This window comes from Staurois parvus, unplaced genomic scaffold, assembly GCF_062004578.1.
Source record: "Staurois parvus isolate SC_StPar_1 unplaced genomic scaffold, SC_StPar_1.0 ptg000005l, whole genome shotgun sequence".
Classification (NCBI taxonomy): domain Eukaryota; kingdom Metazoa; phylum Chordata; class Amphibia; order Anura; family Ranidae; genus Staurois; species Staurois parvus.
The window spans coordinates 8,302,501-8,325,603 of record NW_028317801.1 but is presented as its reverse complement, the minus strand read 5'-3'; the positions used below and the strand labels follow the sequence as shown (position 1 = coordinate 8,325,603).

The 23,103-nt window shown below is 41.3% G+C and overlaps 1 protein-coding gene across 2 annotated transcripts in view; it reads right to left on the bottom strand.

The window, feature by feature from the left end:
• Positions 1-23,103, bottom strand: part of LARP4B (La ribonucleoprotein 4B) — a 167,586-nt gene that overhangs the window by 41,022 nt on the left and 103,461 nt on the right. For both annotated transcript variants that reach the window (XM_089651903.1, XM_089651847.1), the window contains exons 4-7: positions 18,757-18,904; positions 14,102-14,245; positions 13,497-13,578; positions 7,368-7,504 (exon numbers count right to left, since the gene is read on the bottom strand). In XM_089651903.1, coding sequence (XP_089508029.1) covers positions 7,368-7,504; positions 13,497-13,578; positions 14,102-14,245; positions 18,757-18,904 — 511 coding nt within the window. The remainder of the gene's footprint in view (positions 1-7,367; positions 7,505-13,496; positions 13,579-14,101; positions 14,246-18,756; positions 18,905-23,103) is intronic.

The window sequence follows — 23,103 nt, the reverse complement described above, 5'->3', positions numbered from 1 at the left end:
GGCAGGGGGGGGGCGCGCACACGCCCCCGCCGACCCGCAGGTGTCACTATTCGATCCCCGAGGGATCAATCATTCGGTTTCAGCCAGTGATGTCCGGCTGAAATCGGATGATCGGTCCCTGTCCTATCCTGCCCTGTGTTGACAGTTACACAGGACAGGATATGATGTCATTCTTCTCTGCCTGGGCACATTCCGTTCCAGACAGAGAAGACAGAAGAATTGTAAGTAAAAAGCACTACATTTACAGTTAGAACACGCCTAGGACACATTTAACCCCCTGATCGCCCCCTTCCCCCCCAGTTAACCCCTTCACTGCCCTGTCACCAGTGTCATTTATTACAGTGAACAGATTTTTACTGATCACTGTATTAGTGTCGCTGGCGAATTCCGAAAGTGTTAGTGCCCCTCCCAGATAGCGCCAGTTTGCCCGCTAGTGCACCAGTAATCCCATTTACCCCTTCATCGCCCCCCAGTTAACCCCTTCACTGTCCTGTCACCAGTGTCATTGATTACAGTGAACAGATTTTTACTGATCACTGTATTAGTGTCTTCTGTATTGGTGACTTCCGATAGTGTTAGCGTCAGTTAGCGCCCCTCCCAGATAGCGTCAGAATGCCACTAGTACACAAGTAATCACATTTGACCCCTTGATTGCCAGGAACATGCTCACTTGCATGCTAAACCTCCATTGCTAGTACAGTGTCTGATTGGATCAATTTCTTTGATCAGATCAGTGCTATACCAGCGTTCACATTACTATAGTATTCCCAAAAACGCAGCGTTAGCGGGATCAGCCCCGGCACCTGCCAGCACCTGTGTTTAGCCCCTACGTCCCCCCTTCTCCCCCAGCAAGTGCAGTGTCAGTAGATAACTGTCACTTGATACATTACACACAAAACCGCAGTGTTCACAGAATCAGGCCTGATCTCTGTTAGCACTTGTCAGTAAATTTTTTGTAGAGGTTCAAGCAGTTCCTGACAGCCAGGCGCTCTTTTTCCCCGGGGGCCGCACTAGTTACCTATAAATTTAGTGGCCAAAAGGACGTAAATTTCATTTATGTACAGCATTGCATGACCGCGGAATTATCATTTGAATTAGCGCAGCGCTGTATAGCAAAAAAAAAGGCATAAATTACAGTATCTATACCATAGTTTGTAGACGCTATAACTTTCACACAAAGCAATCAATATACACTTAATGGGATTTTTTTTTTACCAAAAGCATGTAGCAGAATACATTTTGGCTTAAATTTAGGACTAACTTTGAGTTTACGATATATTTTTTATAGCTAAAAGTAGAAAATTTCGGGGTTTTTTTCAAAACTTTCGTGTTTTTTTTGTTTATAGCGCAAAAAATAAAAAAGCGCACCGGTGATAAAATACCACCAAAAGAAAGCTCTATTTGTGTGAAAAAAAGGACGTAAATTTCGATTGGGTACAGCATTGCATGACTGCGCAATTATCAGTTGAATTAGTGCAGCGCCAAAACAGCAAAAAAAGGCCTGGTCATTAAGGGAGGTAAATCCTCAGGAGGGCAAGTTAAGGGATGAACAGCATCCCTTGTGATTGCCTGGGCATTGACCCAATATACGTTCTCCACTGCCCTCTAAGGCAGCAGATCGAACAGATTGATTTGATTAGTTGCCAGTATCGGCCAGGTAAACAGAGAACCAAAGCCACAAATAACAAAATTCTCATTGCTTCCAGACTCATTCGTCAGATTGGGGGGGGGTGGAGGGGGGGGGGGGTCTCCTTCTTAGTGCTGTAAAAGTGAGCGGGAACCTGTATAACTGCCCTACTCACTTTTACATATACAGTTAGGTCCATATATATTTGGACATACCCTCAAATAAAACTTGAGTTTGCGCACTTTCAGCCCAAAGCCATTATAAAACTATAGCTTGAATATGTTTTAGTAAATATCTGAAGAAAAAAAAAAACTAAAATTGTGCCTTTGTCCAAATATATATGGACCGAACTGTATATAGCCTAAGCAGGCAAAGTTTAAATCCTTGCAATATACATTGATCACCAAGAGAGTATTTTTTTCCCCCACATAAAATGGGTGTTACTCTTTAAATGTATGATAAAAAAAAAAGCAGTTATTTATTTACCTGTTAACTGTATTTCCAGGGCATCTCACATGAGAGACAGGCTCCTTCCACCAGGAAACACCTGATCCACTTTTCTTAAAAAAGAGCAGCCTCTCCATCTCTTAGGTCCTCAGTATAGGAATATACAGTGCCTTGAAAGTATTCAGACCCCTTGAAATTTTCCACATTTTGTTACGTTACAACCGGAAACGGAAACGTATTTTATTGGCACACAATCGTGAAGTGGAAAATGTTAAATGGTTTTAAATGGATATTTTTTTTATAACCTAACCCTGCTTTAAACTTCTCCACAACTTTATCCTTGACCTGTCTGGTGTGTTCCTTGACCTTCATGATGCGGTTTGTTCACTAATGCTGTATACTGCGATTAAATTACACACAGGTGAACTATTTACTAATTAAGTTACTTCTAAAGGCAATTGGTTCTACTAGATTTTAGTTAGGGGTATCAGAGTAAAGGGGGCTGAATACAAAAGCACACTTTTTTTTTTAATACATTATATATTTGTGAAAAATTTGGAAAACGATTTATCATTTTCCTTCCACTTCACAATTATGTGCCGCTTTGTGTTGGTCTATCGCATAAAATCCCAATAAAATACATTTGTTTTTGGTTGTAACATGACAAAATGTGGAAAATTTCAAGGGGTATGAATACTTTTTCAAGGCACTGTAACCGAAGGTCTAGGATAGAGTATAAATATAACAGTAGCCAATATATGTACAGTCGCACGGAACTATGCTCTCCTGAAAGATTCCTGAAAATACAGTTAACAGGTAAATAGCCCTTTTCCCAAGTCATCTTGCAGGACAGCTCACATGAGAGGACTGAATAGGAATTTGTACAATAGGGTGGGACTACTGCTTGCAAGACCTTTCTGCCAAATGCTTGACTGCAATTGGACCATGTAGCGGCTTTGCAGATCTGTCCATGTAGCTGCAGTGGCCTTAGTTGAACGAGCCTTCAAGCCAGGCAGTAGCGTTAGTGCCGCAGTTTTGTATCCTGTAATAGCTTCCTTTGGTCATCTTGCAATGGTGTCTTTAGAGGCTTTGGAACCCTTCTTTGGTCCTAGGAACAAGACAAAGAGGCTGGATGAATTTCTCCACTCCTTTGTGAGCTCGATGCACGCAATTAGGGATGATCTTCTACATCAATTTTGTTATAGTCTCCTTCCTTGGGTTCCCAAAAATGATGGTATCACAATCTCTTCTGTTCTGTGAAAGTTTGATGCGACTTTTGGCAGGAACGCAGGGTCAAGATTAAAGGTAATCTAATCAATTAGGATTGTGCAGTAAGACTATTACTGACAGTGCTTGCAATTCGCTGATTCTGCGAGCAGAAACTAAGGCTACTAAGAGAATGATGTTGAGCGTTAAATACCTGACTGAACATGTTTCCCAAGGGCTCAAATGGCTCCCGTTGGACACTTCTTAAAACTGTTCCTAAGTCCCAGACGGGGACTTTGGATGTAGATGGGTTTCTACATCTAGCGATGGCCCTCAGGAATCTGATTACCAGTCTGTAGCCATTGCCTGTTGAAGTGTCCCAGCCTTCCTCCCATGTGGCTCTGCCAGTCATTTAGACTGGGTTTATCCTGGTTGAAGAGGAAACCTTTTTCCTTTCTTTGCCAACCAGCCTCTTTTCTGGCCTTGGAATTTAGCTTCTTTAGTTAAGCACTGCCTGTAGGGATGAAAACATTTTTGTACTGCTTGCCTTGGGAACTGGGAATACTCTTTTTTTTATATCGGCGGATCTCTAGAGAACCGAAGTAATTTCTAAGCTGAAGAGGAGCTTCCCCTCAAAAGGCAGGCCGCACAGTCTGGATTTGGATGTGGTGCCCCCAGTCAGGACTTCAGCCAAATCGCTGTCTCCGTTGAGTTTATGAGAGCTGTCGATTTTGCTGTATATTTTATGGTTTCAGACAATGCATCCATGATGAGGGCCATTGCCTTTTCCAAAACTGGTAGTGATTTGATCATTTAATCTGCCGGTGTACTTTGTTCTAGGTGAGAGTAGAGCTGGCCTAACAGCAGATCCAGGGCTCGGGAAAAACAAGTCGTTGCTACTGCTGGTTTTACTGTGGATGCTTCAAGCTCTTCTAAGAAATGTGTCAGCTTTACTGTTCATTGGGTTCTTCAGTGAGCCCTCATCTTTAAAATGACAGATTCGTTCTTCTTGAAATTTATGAAATGGGATCATCGAGTTTTGGGCAGGATTCCCATAGTGATGCATGTTGCTCTTTAAATGGAAAATCGCCTTATTTTTAGGGAGAAAAAAAAACACAACTTATTTTTGTGGCTGTTAGTGTGGAATGGACTGAAAACGTGCGACAACTTTTCTTTTGTAGCCCTGCGTATAGCTGGTCACACAATGAGTGGTTCGGCTGTTCTTCCTCCAGGTCTAGAGTGTCGTACATTACTTTTAAGAGCCCCCCCCCCCCCCCCCCCGTATCTTCTACTGGAAAAAGCAATCTTTGCGACTTCAATTTCTCCTTCCTCTGAGTGAGGAGCTGTGCAACTCCTCCTCCAGATCCACAAAAATGCTATGGTCCTGTTTTCTCTTCTTGGCTGGTAAAAAGATACCCAAGGTGCCAGGTTGAGGCTCATCCAGGGACAGCTCTTGCATTTGTTCCCTAAAATTTTGAAAGGTTTTGGACATTTCTTTTGTCATGGATTGTAAGGAATCTTTAAAGAGGGACCCCGGTTCTTTTTTTTTTAACCAGCTTGTCAATACATTCCTGGCACAGCTGTTTTCTCCAAGAGCTAGTGTCTTTTCTTGCAGAATGCACATTTCTATTTACATCACCTGGGGTCTTGGGATAAAGAAAATAGAGCCCCTTGCCACCCAGGAGTGCAAATTTGGAAGAAGAAAAAAAAAAAAAAAAAAAAAAAAAAAAAAAAAAGCTCCCTGGGGTGTAAATTGTAAATAGACACCATGGAGAAGTGTGTGTGTGTGTGTATATATATATATATATATATATATATATATATATATATATATATATATATATATATATATACACACACACATATACATATATACATATACAGACACACACAATATTGCCAAAAGTATTGGGATGCCTGCCTTTACACACAAACTTTAATGGCATCCCAGTCTTAGGCCGTAGGGTTCGATAATAAGTTGGCCCACCCTTTGTAGCTATAACAACTTCAATTATTCTGGGAAGGCTGTCCACAAAGTTTAGGAGTGTGTTTATGGGAATGTTTAACCATTCTTTCAGAAGTGCATTTGTGAAGTCAGGCACTGATGTCGGACGAGAAGGCCTGGCCCGCAGTCTCTGCTCTAATTCATCCCAAAGGCGTTCTATCGGGTTGAGGTCAGGACTCTGTGCAGGCACACTACCCAAAGTTCCTCCACCCCAAACTCGCTCACCCATGTCTTTATGGACCTTGCTCTGTGCACTGGCATGCAGTCATGTTGGAACAGGAAGGGGCCATCCCCAAATTGTTCCTAAAGTTGGGAGCATGAAATTGTCCAAAATGTCTTGGTATGCTGACACCTTAAAAGTTCCCTTCACTGGAACTAAGGGGTTAAGCCCAACTCCTGAAAGACACCACACCAAAATACCCCCTACATCAAACTTTACACTTGGCACAATGCACTCATCCCCTCACTCTGCCACTTTCTCGGAAAGAATCATATGGGATAGCCCTGAATGAAGCCAGCCCACAAGGCCCCTGCCTTGCTTTGTGAAAGGTGGCCTCATCCAGGAGGCCTCTGTACCCAGTCAGACATCTTGAGTGAAAATAAACAGGGGTAGTGTCAGTCCTGGCCAGAGGAAACACCAATACTGAGGACCCCAGGGATGGCAAGACTACTAAGAAAAGTGGATCAGGTGTTTCCTGGTGGGAGGAGCCGCTCTCTCAAGTAAGCTCCCCTGGAAGATGACTTGGGAAACTCTGTTGCATAACCTTGTAATCATACATGTGCAAGGGACAGCAAAATCCACTCTTTACACATATAGCATAGGAAGCCCAGCTTGGCTGCTACAACAACATTGCCTGCATTTAATTAAATAGTTGTAAAATGTAGACAAAGTGTGGAGTAAACACTGTGGCGCTGTAGTGCCCAGCAGAAAAGCAGATAGCAGTTATTTGGTCTCCTCTACAAATAGGGGGCCAAATATGAAACAACTTAGAATGATCCATTTATCCAGAGACCACTTGATCGTAGCTGCCTAGGCTTAAAGCTGGCCATACACAGATTATTTTTTAAATATAGCCGGTGGGTGGACGAATCTCCAGCTGTGGTTACTGTACTCAGTACCGCTAGCTTTCAATACTTGTACACTGCCTGGATCATAGTTTTCTGCCCGACTCCTACATTTGTTCAATCAACGGAGGTCAGGTGGGAGGATATTGAAATGGCCACCCACAGATGACATTTCATCAGGAACTGGACAAACTTTTATTACCACTAAAAGGTCACATGAGGGAACCTAGGACCAGAATTGTTATTAATGAAAAGCAACAGATTCCATAATGTTGACATTTGCACTAAACTTAACTGAAGAGTGATTAATGATAGGTACACCTGAAGACAATTACAGCAAAAACAATACAGTATCTGCAAAGACAGATTCTAATTGTAATTCCTTATTACAACAGTCTTCCCCAGTTGAGAGAAAAGGCTAGCTGTAAAAAATGGCAGACTAGATGAGCTGCCTGGCTGTATAAAACCTAATCTAACTGGTAACTTATTTTTCAGCAATATGACTTAAAATAAAAAACATCTGCCCCAACACTATTTTCTGTTTATCTCGTGATTATTAGAAGCAGTTTGTTAACACTAAAAAATGCAGGCATTACTGTGCTTTGATTTAGAAAAGTTAATTTAATTGTAAAACGATTTCATTTCAATTGCTCCGAATCAAAGGAAATTTTTTTTATAATGCCGCATTAAACAAAAAAAACTACTAAACACAAATGTGATTTTGTCAGTGTGTGCTAATTTGTAAAAACACTGAACACAGTGGAATCAGGCCCTGTATGGAAAACACAGTGGCATTTAAACGAGCATCACCTTAACATGCGCCAACTGTGATAATGATTAACAGCTTACAAGTGGACAATACCAGGGCCTCCAATGTATAAGGACAGTCACCTACCTAAAGTAGACTGGCAATAAATAAGTAGTACAGTATGTCCGGATGTGACAGATGAATAGATGGTGGAAGAACTGCAAGACTTACAATATGCAAAATGCAGTGCAGTAGGAAAGAATACTCACATCTCAATACATCAACTATTAAGTCCATGTCAGTGCTCAGCTTTTTGACATGGTCCAGATTTGCTACGGTCATAATTGGCACATATTGATCACTGTCCATTTGTGATATAAGATACATGTCACTGGCAAGGTTCTCTCTGTAAAGAAAACATATAAAACATCTAATTTAAATACTGTGATCATCACAATCTCTACAGCATGCCATAAAACTCTGAATAATAACTAAAATGGAGTTAGGTGTGAACATACTAAATAGGAAATGAAAAACATTGTATGGCCACCAATTAGTAGATGGTGCCTCCGACTTTTTTTTTTTTATTCAGCTTTAGAGTGCACCACAGACCATATTAACTTCAAAAACCTATGGCTGGTACATATGTGGTTAAAGAACAGCAAAGGGGTAGACATTTCTATTTAAAAACAGGCACTGCAGAAATAACTCTCAGACAGTGCACCCAATAGTAATTGTGAGCTGAGCTGTCATTGGATAGCTTGGTTTACAGATGCAGTACACAGGAGCTGATCCAAGCATCTCTGTATCATCTTGGTCCCTGTGATGATCAATTGCTGCAAATGCATGTAAACAGTGTAGTGTTTACATCTGAAGGACCATCCCTTCCCCACAAGGGGAGGAATGTGGATCTAATGAATCATTCATTAGTTCCAGAACAATGGCTGCAGCAGATTCAGGGTATAATGTACATCTAATCTGCAGCCAGTCTCTATGTGATCTGTGCACTAACTCCTCTCCCATCCTGCACATGTGTACATAAACCTCTTCATCTCCACCGTCCCTCTGTGTATGACCTATACATCTTGTGCACCATTACCAGGCTCCAGGTTTTAATTTCCTGCAATACCAGCAGGTTTCTTTACTTCCATAAATTTGTGAGGAAAAAAAATAAGATCACCTTAAGGAGTCCACTTTACAATAAAAGATACATTTCTGGGCTTTGTTCTGTTAGTATTTTTTATACATTTTTTAGCAAAAAGGAAAAAAATGGAACTTTTCTTTTCATAGTAAAAAAAAAAAAAAAAAAAAGGAATATAGAATTCATCTGGGTATTGTATTGCATGACAGAGTATTTGTCAGTCAAACCATAAGAGCACTGGAAACTGAACAATGGCCTTGTAATGAAGAAGTATTGCAGACTATTACTAAAGTGGTTAAGGCTGGGCAAAAAATAAAGGTCTCTAAAACATGATCACACTACATCTTAAAAAGAGAAAGTGTGGGAATCAACACACATAGGTCACATGTATGACTGCAGCATCAGTCTGATGCTGCAGCTGTCCCCAGTCAGCTCTAAAACCAAGAAAAGAGCAATCACAACCGCTGTTCACTCAGTTCTCAGTCCACTCTGAGCAGAGTGGTGACTATCAGTCACTGCTCTCTGCTCTGCCTTTCCAGCGCTCTCTGGAATGCCGGGCTGTGGAAGGGGCAGAAGTGACTGGCTTAGGAATTCAGTGGCGAGCCAAAAGACTGAGCCAGCAGCCTGTCAGGCATCTGGGTGGATTACAACATTAAGATCTGCTTTAACAGTAAAAATGAGGATACTTCAAATTCTGTATATTTTATGAGCCAGGATCCAACAAAGATATATACTAAAATAAATATGCAGCGCTTTTGAAATTAAATATGAACAAGCATAAAAAACAGAACATGAACAGCATAACTGCATGACAAATTCAGTCCATATTGCATGGTGCGATAAAGTGATAGGTGCAATTGTCCCAATAATTCATGTTCAGAGAAATTCGTGACTCTTGTGATCTCGTGATTTGTACAAATAATGCACTAACCAGATAGCGCAACCAATGCGCATGGAGCAATTAAGACCCGCTCCTGGTGCTCTGGACTTGTAGTATTAGGAGGATGTCATCTGCAGGTATGGCCACCAGATGTCATCAATCCAGGTATATGGGTAAGTCATCCACCAGAGAGATCATCAGCGGGGGAGGGGGTGATCATGCATCATTCCCAAATGGACGTAACCTTCAAAAGCGGGCTCCCATAACATAGATGAGACCCAGAGAAGCCTCTGATAGTGTAGTATATGTTTATTAAGTAAAAACTTACACCAGATACAATTGAAGGAAAAACTTACATCAAAGCAAGGTCAGGCCACCTCTGAGGAAGTGTTTTGCACACGAAACGCGTTAGGGAGGTGCCCTTGACCTGTGTATGCATACCACTAAGCCATCCTGATTGACACCCTGGTGGCCTGACCTTGCTTTGGAGCAAGGTCAGGCCACCAGGGTGTCAATCAGGATGGCTTAGTGGTATGCATACACAGGTCAAGGGCACCTCCCTAACGCGTTTCGTGTGCAAAACACTTCCTCAGAGGTGGCCTGACCTTGCTTTGATGTAAGTTTTTCCTTCAATTGTATCTGGTGTAAGTTTTTACTTAATAAACATATACTACACTATCAGAGGCTTCTCTGGGTCTCATCTATGTTATGGGAGCCCGCTTTTGAAGGTTACGTCCATTTGGGAATGATGCATGATCACCCCCTCCCCCGCTGATGATCTCTCTGGTGGATGACTTACCCATATACCTGGATTGATGACATCTGGTGGCCATACCTGCAGATGACATCCTCCTAATACTACAAGTCCAGAGCACCAGGAGCGGGTCTTAATTGCTCCATGCGCATTGGTTGCGCTATCTGGTTAGTGCATTATTTGTACAAATCACGAGATCACAAGAGTCACGAATTTCTCTGAACATGAATTATTGGGACAATTGCACCTATCACTTTATCGCACCATGCAATATGGACTGAATTTGTCATGCAGTTATGCTGTTCATGTTCTGTTTTTTATGCTTGTTCATATTTAATTTCAAAAGCGCTGCATATTTATTTTTTCATGTTTCTATCTGGGTCCCAAGGTTACCTTTTATGCTAGCTGCTTCACTTATGTACTCCCAGCGCTCTATTACCTACTTATACAAAGATATACACTATATTGCCAAAATTATTGGGATGCCTGCCTTTACACGCATATAAAGTGTATTGGCATCCCAGTCTTAGTCCGTAGGGTTCAATAGTGAGTTGGCCCACCCTTTGCAGCTATAACTGCTTCAACTCTTCTGGGAAGGCTGTCCACAGAGTTTAGGAGTGTGTCTATGAGAATGTTTGACCATTCTTCCAAAAGCGCATTTCTGAGGTCAGGCACTGATGTCAGACAAGACGACCTGGCTCGCAGTCTCTGCTCTAATTCATCCCAAAGGTGTTTAATTTTGTTGGAGTCAGGACAGGCCAGTTAAGTTCCTCCACCCCAAACTCTCTTCATCCATGTCTTTATGGACCTTGTTTTGTGCAGTGCTGCACAGTCCTGTTAGAACAGGAAGGGGTCATCCCTAAATTGTTCCTAAAGTTGGGAGCATGAAATTGTCCAAAATGTCTTGGTATGCAGACACCTTAAAAGTTCCCTTCACTGGAACTGGGGGGTTAAGCCCAACTCCTGAAAAACAACCCCACACCATAATCCCCCCTCCACCAAACTTTACACTTGGCACAATGCAGTCAGGTAAGAACCGTTCTCCTGCCAACCGCCAAACCCAGACATGTCCATCGGATAGCCAGACAGAGAAGCGCGATTCGTCAATCCAGAGAACACGTCTCCACTGCTCTAGAGTCCAGTGGCGGCGTGTTTTACACCACTGCATTACACACTTTGTATTGCACTTGGTGATGTAAGGCTTGGATGCAGCTGCTCGGCCATGGAAATCCATTTCACTGAAGCAATCTATACACTGTTGTGCTAATCTGAAGGCCACACAAAGTTTGGAGGTCTTTAGCCATTGATTCTGCAGACAGTTGGCAACTTCTGTACACTGTGCGCTTCAGCACGCGCTGACACCACGCTGTCATTTAACGTGGCCTACCACTTCGTGGTTAAATTGCTGCTGTTCCCACTTGCTTCCAAGTGGTTGTAATACCACTAACAGTTGACCATGGAATATTTAGTAGCAAGGACATTTTACGGATGGACTTATTGCACAGATGGAAACCTATCACAGTACCAAGATTGAATTCACTGAGCTCCTGAGTGTGACCCATTCTTTCACAAATGTTTGTAGAAGCAGTCTGCATGCCTAAAAGCTTGACTTTATACACTGGTGGCCATAGAGGTGATTGGAACACCTGAATTCAATGATTTGAAAAGGTGTCCTAATACTTTTGGCAATTAAGGGTGTATAGGTGAAACTCGAAAAATTAGAATATCGCACAAAAGTTCATTTATTTCAGTAATGCAACTTAAAAGGTGAAACTAATATACGAGATAGACTTATTTCATGCAAAGCAAGATAGTTCAAGCCGTGATTTGTCATAATTCTGATGATTATGGCTTACAGCTTATGAAAACCCCAAATCCACAATCTCAGAAAATTAGAATATTGTAAATAGGTGCAATATTCTAGACTCAAAGTGTCCCACTCTAATCAGCTAATTAAGCCATAACACCTGCAAAGGGTTCCTGAGCCTTTAAATGGTCTCTCAGTCCAGTTCAGTAGGAATCACAATAATGGGAAAGACTGCTGACCTGACAGTTGTGCAGAAAACCAACATTGACACCCTCCATAAGGAGGAAAAGCCTCAAAAAGTAATTGCAAAAGAAGTTGGATGTTCCCAAAGTGCTGTATCAAAGCACATTAATAGAAAGTTATGTGGAAGGGAAAAGTGTGGAAGAAAAAGGTGCAAAAGCAGCAGTCATGACCGCAGCCTGGAGCAGATTGTCAGGAAAAGGCCATTCAAAAGTGTTGGGAACTTTCACAAAGAGTGGACTGAGGCTGGAGTCAGAGCATCAAGAGCCACCACACACAGACAGATCCTGGACATGGGCTTCAAATGTCGTATTCCTCTCAAGCAGCTCCTGAACAACAAACAACGTCAGAAGCATCTTACCTGGGCTAAAGAAAAACAGACCTGGTCTGTTGCTCAGTGGTCCAAAGTCCTCTTTTCTGATGAGAGCAACTTTTGCATCTCATTTGGAAACCAAGGACCCAGAGTATGGAGGAAGAATGGAGAGGCACACACTGCAAGATGCTTGATGTACAGTGTGAAGTTTGCACAGTCTGTGTTGATTTGGGGAGCCATGTCATCTGCTGGTGTTGGTCCACTGTGCTTCATTGAGTCCAGGGCCAACGCAGCCATCTACCAGGAGATTTTGGAGCACTTCATGCTTCCTTCCACAGACGAGCTTTATGCGGATGCTGACTTCATTTTCCAGCAGAACTTGGCACTTGCCCACACTGCCAAAAGCACCAAAACCTGGTTCAATGACCATGGGATTACTGTGCTTGATTGGCCAGCAAACTCGCCTGACCTAAACCCCATAGAGAATCTATGGGGCATTGCCAAGAGAAAGATGAGAAACATAAGACCAAACAATGCAGAAAGAGCTGAAGGCCGCTATTGAAGCATCCTGGTCTTCCATAACACCTCAGCAGTGCCACAGGCTGATAGCTTCCATGCCACGCCACATTGAGGCAGTAATTGCTGCAAAAGGGGCCCAAACCAAGTACTGAGTACATATGCATGCTTATATTTTGCAGAGGTCCGATATTGTTCTAAGTACAATCCTTGTTTTATTGATGTAATATTCTAATTTTTTGAGATTGTGGATTTGGGGTTTTCATGAGCTGTAAGCCATAATCATCACAATTATGACAAATCACGGCTTGAACTATCTTGCTTTGCATGTAATGAGTATCTCATATATTAGTTTCACCTTTTAAGTTGCATTACTGGAATAAATGAACTTTTGCACAATATTCTAATTTTTCGAGTTTCACCTGTATTATGAAAGGTCAAGTAGATCAGTTTGGGAGTTTTTTTCCATTAATGTTCCTCTGTGCCTTCTATATTAACAGATTGCCATGTTCACAGGCTACAGATTGCTCAAATAAGTCAACACAATCAATAGGTAAATTAGGAATATTTTTTAGGTTGACATTATACAGATAAACCAAAACCTGCCATAGAACGTGAGATTAACGGCAAAAAGTACACACCAGAGATATACACTAAATTGCCAAAAGTGTTGTGACGAGTGCCTTTACATGCACATGAACTTATAAGACTTATGAACTTATATATAAGACTTTCAAAATTTCATACCGAGATAAACAAAATTCCAGTGTTTTCTTAAGCACATCACGTAGATCTTCCTGCCCTTCTGTCTGTGGTAGATCATTGGCTCCTGAAGAGGGAATAAAAAAAAAAATCCATATTTTTTATATCCAAAGTTTTGTACAGAAAAACGACGTGAACTTTACATAGCATAACTAAAAACCTAATGTCTAAGAAACATTACTGGCCTACACAACAAGTATTTAAAATGAAATCTATCAATACAGATACATGAGAGCTGCCCTTGCTACACGTTGGAGGTTGCAAGCTCTGGAACCTGAAAAGCATATCATTTTTCTCGGGTAACCAACTTACCAATTAAGTTAGGATGAATAAAATAGCCCTGGAATATGCAATTTTTTAAATCAAGTTGCTTTTGTCTTGACAAGTTTCAGTTTATGATTTTAATCATCATTCATTAAAGAGTGCCAAATCCTATGGGCAGTAGACTACAGCAGACAAAGTGATAGCTCTGCTACAGAAGACCATTACAAGATTGTTCTGTTTTGTTTCAATGGGATGCTGCACTTAAACTAAAATTCAGGGCACACTGCTAAACTCACAACTGTGTAAAGTGATTTTCAATGCATTACCTGAATGTGAGATTTCATGCATAGATTCATATTCTGAGTTTCCCAGAGTTATGGTATTCATATCTGTTTGGTCTGATGTGGAAACTGATGGTGATGGGTCTCGTGTTAACCTTGCACTGACACCATCCCCATTGGCATCCAGTCCTGAAATAATAAATGTTTGAGTCAATGAAACATACAAAGTCCAAAAAACAAAACCTTCATTTTGTTCTGCTACCCTGGGGTTTGGAAAAGGTATCTAGTTTATATGTCTGAGTCCCCCAGCAGCCCCAACAAAAGCTTCAATAAAATCATGAAAGTGAGGAAGAAAATCTATGTAATGTTATATAAGCTCCACTTACCCAACCCTTCAGTGTTTGTCCTGAAAACCACACAATTTGTCCTGGACAAATTTAGAATTCTTTTAATGTCATTTAGCAGCCACTAGACCCTTCTACTACCATGAAACCAAAAGCTCCTACTGACAAAAGAAAAAGCTCAAGAGACACCTATTGTAATACTGGCTACCAGGATCCTGAGCACATACAGGACACAGGCTTGTTAAATGCAGCTACCTTCAGGTGACCAGAGATTAGCAAAAACAGAAGGCTGCAGGGACATTCTCTATATAATCCCTCGCAATCCTGGCAAGCCTGAGTTTCATAGGGAGACCATAAGAACAGAAGGAATGGGCCTGTACTGTTCTCCAAAAAAAAAAAAAAAAACAGATTTTACTGTTAAGTCAGATATCCAAATTTTCCTAATCAAACCGTATAAGGCACAGGCCTCTCAAAAACGATTATGACTGGGACATCCAAAAGCAGCCCAACTTAAGGGGCAGGCAACAAAGAAAACAATGGCAACAAGCCAAAAAGGGCTCAACGGACTCGCAACTTGAAGCACCACATGGACGAAAATGGCATCAGAGGCGGCTTAAGTACCCACTTGGTAGAACCTAAAGTTTTCAACAGAAGCCCAGGTAGCAGCCTTAGAAAACTAAGGAACTTACGCTTGATGCTGAAAGGCCCAAAAAACACAATCTGGTAAAGCTTACTTTTAACAAGATGGGGAGGAAACCTCTCCCTTCAGCATATAGGATCTAACCATTTGGCAGGACCACCTTCGAAAGGAAGGAGGCCTTGCTGTCTTTGTACAACACTAAGAAGGCACTTTACAGGATAAAGCTGCTAACTTAGACTGTCCTCATAAAGGTGATAGCCACCAGAAAGGCTAATTTATGGGTAAGATCAGACAAGAGAGATCCTTAAGTTCAAAAGGATGGCTTCTGAAGATCAGAGAAAAAAATGATTAGCAACTCACAGACCCCACCAGACAAAGTGGAATGTGGATCTCGGGACTAACACCTCAATTTGGGCATTATTAAGAATGCATTGCGGTCATATTGGTACACAGACCCAATTCATCATATGCCCAACAAGGACCAGCAATGTACTGAGTGGTTACACCAGGATGATGCCTGAATCTACAGGCATCATCCCGGTATTGTTTTTTCAGCTGGTGGTCGGCTGTCATGTAAACACAATGCTAGCAGCTAATTAGCCGCTGGATCACTGTTACAAGGAGCAGGAAGGGACGTCCCGCTCACCCCACCCTTCCACTGATCCTCTCCCACAGGGGAACCTGAGAATTCAGCCGGCGGTTCTGCCAAATGACCTGGTCAAATGAGCTGATCAAAGACTGGAATGGCTCCAATGATCTTAATGGTCTAATAAACCAGAAGCAACAAGCATTTCATTATTTCGGTGGAAATAAACAGCGCCATTTTAAAATTGGGAAAGCATCTGATCACAAACAATCTTGCTGTGGTCAGATGCCTGAAGGGCAAAGGAGAGATCTAGAGTCTATTAGACCCCAGATCTCTCAGAAAAGAGTACCTGTCAATGCCTATTGGTAGCACAAGGGATATTTACATTCCTTGGGATAACAATAAAAGTGATAATAAAAAAAAAAAAAAAAAGGAGGAAAAGAATAGTGGTACTGCCCTGGGATTTTAGCACCTGAAGAAAAGTGATAGGCAGAAAATAAAAGCTACTTATATACACATACATACATATACAGTGAAGGAAATAAGTATTTGATCCCCTGCAGATTTTGAATGGTTTGCCCACTCACAAAGAAATGATCAGTCTAAAAATCGAATGGTAGGTGTATTGTAACACAGACAGAATAGCAACAAAAAAATCAAAAGAAAGCATGTCTAACAAATTATGCACTGATTTGCATGTCCATGAGGGAAATATTTGATCCCCTATCATTCAGCAGGATTTCTGGCTACCAGGTGTCTTTCATACAGGTAAGAAGCTGAGATTAGAAGCAGCATCTTAAAGGGAGTGCTGCTAATCTCATTTTGTTACCTGTATAAAAAGACACCTGTCCACAGGAGCAATCAGATTGCAAACTCTCCACCATGGCAAAGACCAAAGAGCTGTCCAAGGATGTTAGGGACAAGACTGTAGACCTACACAAGGCTGGACTGGGCTACCAAACTATCGCCTTGGTGAGAAGGTGACAACAGTTGGCACAATCATTCGTAAATGGAAGAAACACAAAACTGTCAGTCTCCCTAGGTCTGGTGCACCATGCAAGATCTCACCTTGTGGAGTGTCAATAATCAGGAGAACAGTGAGGAATCATCCCAGAACTACACGTGACAATCTTGTCAACCATCTCCAGGCAGCTGGGCCCATAGTCACCAAGAAAACAATTGGTAACACTACGCAGACAAGGATTGAAATCCTGCACTGCCCGCAAGGTCCCTCTCCTCAAGAAAGCACATGTCCAGACCCGTCTGAAGCTTGCCACTGAACATCTGAATGATGCAGAGGAGGACTGGTTGAAAAAGTGTTGTGGTCAGATGAGACCAAAATCGAGCTCTTTGGCATCAACTCAACTTGCCATGTTTGGAGGAGGAGGAATGCTGCCTATGACCCCAAGAACACCATCACAACTGTCAAACATGGTGGTGGAAACATTCTGCTTTGGAGGTGTTTTTATGCTAAGGGGACAGGACAACTGAACCGCATCAAAGAGACGATGGAAGGGGCAATGTACCATCAAAAGCTTGGGTAAGAACCTTCTTCCCTCAGCCAGGGCATTGAAAATGGGTTGTGGATGGGTGTTCCAGCATGACAATGACCCAAAACACACGGCCAAGGCAACAAAGGAGTGGCTCAAGAAGAAGCACATTAAGGTCCTGGGGTGGCCTAACCAGGCTCCAGACCTTAATCTGATTAAAAATCTGAGGAGGGAGCTGAAAGTTTGAGTTGCCAACGTCAGCCATCAAACCTTAATGACTTGGAGAGCATCTGCCAAGAGGAGTGGGCCAAAATACCTCCTGAGATGTGTACAAACCTGGTGGCCAACTACAGGAAACGTCTGACCTCTGTGATTGCCAACAAAGGATTTGTCACCAAGTCATGTTTTGTGAAGGGGATCAAATATTTGTTTCCCTCATGAACATGCAAATCAGTGCATAAATTTGTTAGACATGCATGTCTTTGGAATTTTTTGTTATTTGGTCTCAGTGTTACAATACACCTACCATTCGATTTTTAGACTGATCATTTCTTTGTGAGTGGGCAAACATTCAAAATCATCAGGAGATCATACTTCTTTCCTTCACACATTATATATATACATACATACATATACACACACACATATACATTACACTTTTTTTTTTTCCATACACACACAGTGAAGGAAATACGTATTTGATCCCCTGCTGATTATTTATATATATATATATATATATATATATATATATATATATATATATATAGCGCCAACAGTTTGCTCAATGTTCAATACAAGAGGGTTAGAAGGGCCCTGCTCACTTATAGATATATATATATAGATATATATATATATATATATCAGAAATTAACCCCATAGTGTCTTTACCTTTCACAATGGCCATACCCCTTGCAGGTGTCTACAGAGACAAGGCTCTGCACCAGACAGACCAAGGAGTGGGGGTGCACCCATAGCAGTATCCAGTGGAATGCAATGTTACAGGCCAGCTCCTCATCTCCCAACAGGCGGGGTCCAGGTATGCTACCCCAAGGGTCTGCCAAGGAGTTAACCCAGCCAGAAGCTGCATGAAGAGCTACAGTGGCTAGCATGCAGCCAACTGATAGCACAGTCTTCACGGAATATAATCAGAGAAATTGTAAGAGAAAACAGAGCCCACAGAAAATTTAAACCCAGCTGAGCTCTTGGGTGCCATCCATGTCCTGGGGCCACCTATTTAAACCTCCTACCTGTACAAGGAAGAGTTATAATCCCAACCTGCCAAATACAAAAAAACAGAGCAACCAATTCTCACTTTCGGACTGGCTGTTACAGAAGAGTGCACATGACAGCTCTTTTTGCTGCCACATTAAAAAGGAAAACGGTCATAAAGGAAACAATTATTTGACTAATAGGTTTTGCATTACTGAGCTAAAGTGTGTAAACAAGTATTTCCACTTTTTGTTTTTTTACTCCTTTCCTGAGCTATGTCCTGGAGCCTTGGCTTGCTCAGCATTAAAGTCAGGTAGACAAGACTGTCAAGAAGTCATCATTGGATACCCTGAACCTGCCTCATGACAGCTCAACCTTAAAACGTAGGTGATAAAAGCGCAACCATTTTTAATATACAGTTTTTCTTTTACCTTCTTTGGGCCAATCCTTGGAGGAGCTACAGGGAGAACCTCCTGACTCTTCCACAGTCCCATCAGCAGTTCTGCCGGATTCCACATGTAACGCATGGTCCCCCCATACTTTAGCATTAGGATTTAACTCTGAAACCTTGGCTGATTCCTGAAAAACACAAAACAAAATAAGAAAAAGATATATAAGGTGGTTAGGTGCAAAATAACAGCTTTTTCTCCATCCTGTAGTTCATAAATTGCTAGGTTTATTTAAAGAAAGCACAAACACAAAGTATTAGCACTCATTCCCAGTATCTTTACAAATATTAATACATTCCTAAAATGTTACCTTAATGAAGTATAAGTTATATTAAAAGCTCCCCTTTTATCATTCAAAAACCATCCCAGTATCTTGTGCAGGCTAAGGTAATGTCTTCAATGCATATCAGGCAGTATTTTCCCAGTCATTCCTCCTCCAGAGATGAGATTGCAAAATTTTAACTTCAGCCAACCACAAAGTAAAAGACCGCAGTATGGGACTGAACTGTGTAAAACATTTAGACCACAGCAAAGAATTACACAGGCACCAGCATCTACAAAGTTTGTGTAATCTGAGCTGGCATTAAAATGTAACTAAAAAAGAAGGAAAACTTTTTTATTTTTAGGTCTGCATTGCGTGGAGAGGGATTAGATCCCCATTTCCATTTTTATTGCTGTCCCATTAGGGAGATTCACACGCTCTTCATCTGTTATCAAAAGTGAAAGTAAAAAAAAATAAATCCCCATAAGGAGTTGATGGACTCGCCCATTACAATGAAAGAAGTTTTTCAGGCAATTAAATAGGCGAAACGCTCCTCCACCTTTGAGCCGGATGGCTTTCCGGCAGTGTATTATCAAAAATTCCCACCAACTTTGGCGTCCCATCTGGAGCAGTTCTTCAACTCCCTGAGATCACAGCAACAGTTAGACTCTGACATGCACGGCTTTCATTTCCGTAATTTCCAAACTGGGTAAAGATTCGGGAGAGGTTGAAAACTATAGACCAATCTCACTGATCAACAATGATCTTAAATTACCAAAATTTTGGCCAATAGACTGGCTTCTTTTATTGCTCAATATTTACAGTGGCAAAAAAAAAAAAAAAAAAAAAATGTATCCCCTGCAGATTTTGTAAGTTTACTCACTTACAAAGAAATGGTCTATAATTTTTTTTATCATAGGTGTATTTTAAATGATAGACAGAATATCAACCAAAAATCCACAAAAAAAAAAAAACTCACGGTATTACTTTCATTCCTTACCGATATCGATCATATGGTCAGACCAATCCAGGTTTCAAGCCAAAATTATTAAATTTGTTTGGGGTGGCAAAGGCTACAGATTGTCTAAATGGGTTCTCTTTGCACATGCGATGAAAGGTGGTCTAGGCCTCCGGCATCTCGCCTTATACTATCAGGCAGCCCAACTAGCACAGTTCTCAGTGGTATACTCTCGCACAGAAAAACCTGAATGGATAAATATGGAGAAAACAGCGGTACAATCGGTCCCTTCAGACTTCATTAAACATGGCAACCCTCAAAGCGCAGACCACTGGTTTTAGCTCCGACATGATCACACTCCCTAGCTGAATGGGACAGTGTTTGGAACAACCCTAACCTTACATCACCTTTCCTTCCATTATCTCATATCTATAAATATCCGGTTTTCCCTTCAGGTCTGGATCCGGAAGCACTCCGCTGGATGTTTAATAAAAGCCTCTACAGGATAGGTCACTACTTGACCCCCAGGGGGCCCTTTACCCTACTACATTGTCAATCTAAACTGAAAATGCCCCCTTCGGAGACCTTTCCATTCCACCAACTTTCCCATTCCCTTAAGTCATTAGGACCAGAGGTCCTACTAAGATATCTTCTAATGAACATTGGTGCTCACAGGACACGGGTCAGAGAGGAAGGATTTCGGTCATTTATAGGCACTTGCTGGATACCGCTGACAAAATGCCTTACATGCAGGCTTGGGACTCGGACTTAGACTCAGAAAAGGACCTGGAACACTGGCACTACGGCTTCAAGGGATTCATGAACATTTAGTTCCTGGAGGCAAATGTGAAGGTAATGACCAGATGGTATATAGTTCCACCCCTAACTCTCGAGGATTTTTCCGCAATACCTCGTCGCTGTTTTTGTGGCTGCCACTCCACCGGCACCATGTACCATATTTGGTGGGAATGTCCGAAACTACAGAGTTTTTTGGAACAGAGTCTTTGCTCTAAAGAAGAAGGTTTCAGGAGCCCTGGTATCCCAATTACCATGAGTTGTCCTTTTAAAACGATCCGGTGAAGGGGCAGCTTCGGTCGGCACAAAAATCAAATTCTCTATGCTACTAGCTGCTAAGCTCAGCATAGCCCGCTCATGGAAAAGGTCCTCTGTATCAGTATTTCGGCAAAAGGTGTCCTGGATAATGCTCAAAAAACATTTTGCTAGTGAGCTCAATGATACCCCTAAATGCCCCTGCCCTGAATATGTTCATATTTACCTTTAGAGAGAATTATGAAGCCTTGTGTTTCTTTACTGTAAGAGGCTTATAAGCCTCTTTGCCGCTGCTCACGGTCCTCCATCTCATATTTTCATTTGCTTTGTTTCTCTATTCCTCCTTTTCATGATACCTTTTCTCATTTATCTCTATGTTAAGGTCTCAAAGATATGCTTTCATACTCTGTGTTAGAGGGGGTAAAGGGTTCAGGTTCATATTACTCCTAGTCAGTCCATACAGATGTATGAGTACTGATTAATATACTCCTCATGGGTATGGAACATTTAACCCTTCCCTAGTTGGAAGGCTATGGAATTTATATTGTTATGATGATTTTGAACTTTTGCAACTTTATATTGCCTACCAAGACCTGTTTCTATCATATTCGGCCAAGGTCTTGGCCTATTATTTGTATGTATACTTGGATTATAATTCTTGAAACAATTTAAAGGAAAAAAAATCCCAAATTTTGGGTTGACATGCGAACAGAGGGGAAATCTTCCAATTGAGGCACTAGTTCTGGGGATTCAAGTGATAAACTGGGATTCCCTCACTTTTGAGGGATTTCCGCTCACTTTCTGTTTTGGCTACAACACTTTAGGTAGCTGAAACCTCTTTCCCTAGATATTATACTAAAAAACCCCAACCATCCCTCCAGTGCACTCTTATTCACCTCAAGACAGCCCTAGCAGACCTAAGAGAAACAGACAACCACTTACTAGCTGGTATCAATAGTCTCTTATTTGTACTCTACAGAAGTAAATTGGCAGAGGTAAAAAAGTACAAAATGAAAGAATTCATGTAATCAAAGTTCATTTGCTGCTATGTGTATTTGCGGTCTCCAAATCTGTAGCAATATACTCTAGGCTTGCCACAGAGAGAAAAATTCAGCAGGCTCTGGCCGAATTTCGATCCATGTAAATACTGTATAATAATGTGTGGCTGTCACTGTTTGACAGCAGGCGATCATTAGACTTCTGCTGAACAGACAAGCTGAAAAACGTTTGTCAATCAAAAGACACAAACTACTCATCTAATGCCTGCTTTATACACGTCGATAAACAGATGCATGGTGAATAAGTGCAGCAAGTCTAAAAGTTTCTACAAAATTGCAATCAATAAAAACTACGGAAAATGACTGGGAAACATTTTTTTAAAAACACTTGATTTACTAATATTTCAAAAGTCCAAGGGAAAAAAAAAATGTGACTTTGTTTTCAATGTCATCATGGTCTCAGAGTCCGGAAGCAGCCCGCTCTTCTCCTGGGATTGTGTATGTGTTGCTTTTTTGATGTCATGGATGTATCACATTCTTTTAATAAATAAGAGTTAATACTTTAATAGTTTTCTTTCATTATGGCACATTGAACTGGAAGGTGACCTGTGGATCTGACCTGGAGTAGGAAGTTTTGGCTCCCCATCGGTGGGAATCTGGCTATGTTGGAAGCTTTTTTGGACTACTCGGCATCAGAGGGTCAAAATGTTCTGGTAAGCAGGAGTGATCTAAGGTGTGATAGTGTTATACAGTAGTGAAAAGTGTTAACACACCACTTGAAGATTTGCACCTGGCACTTTATAGGAGTCTATAATGTTTGGAATGTTCTATATTATTTATTTGGTGGAGTTATTTATAGGACTATTTTCCTATCTTATTTTTGTTGCGCATATTTACACGTATTGATATACACATATACTGAGTGAAGTGCAGTAATTTATAATCTAAGTGTAAATAACGGTTGTGATAAAATATTTATCTCCTGCTAAAAACTCTTCACAAACTGCAGTGTTCCAGATGTAAAGCATAGCTGCTGAATGCAAAGTATATAAAATATATCC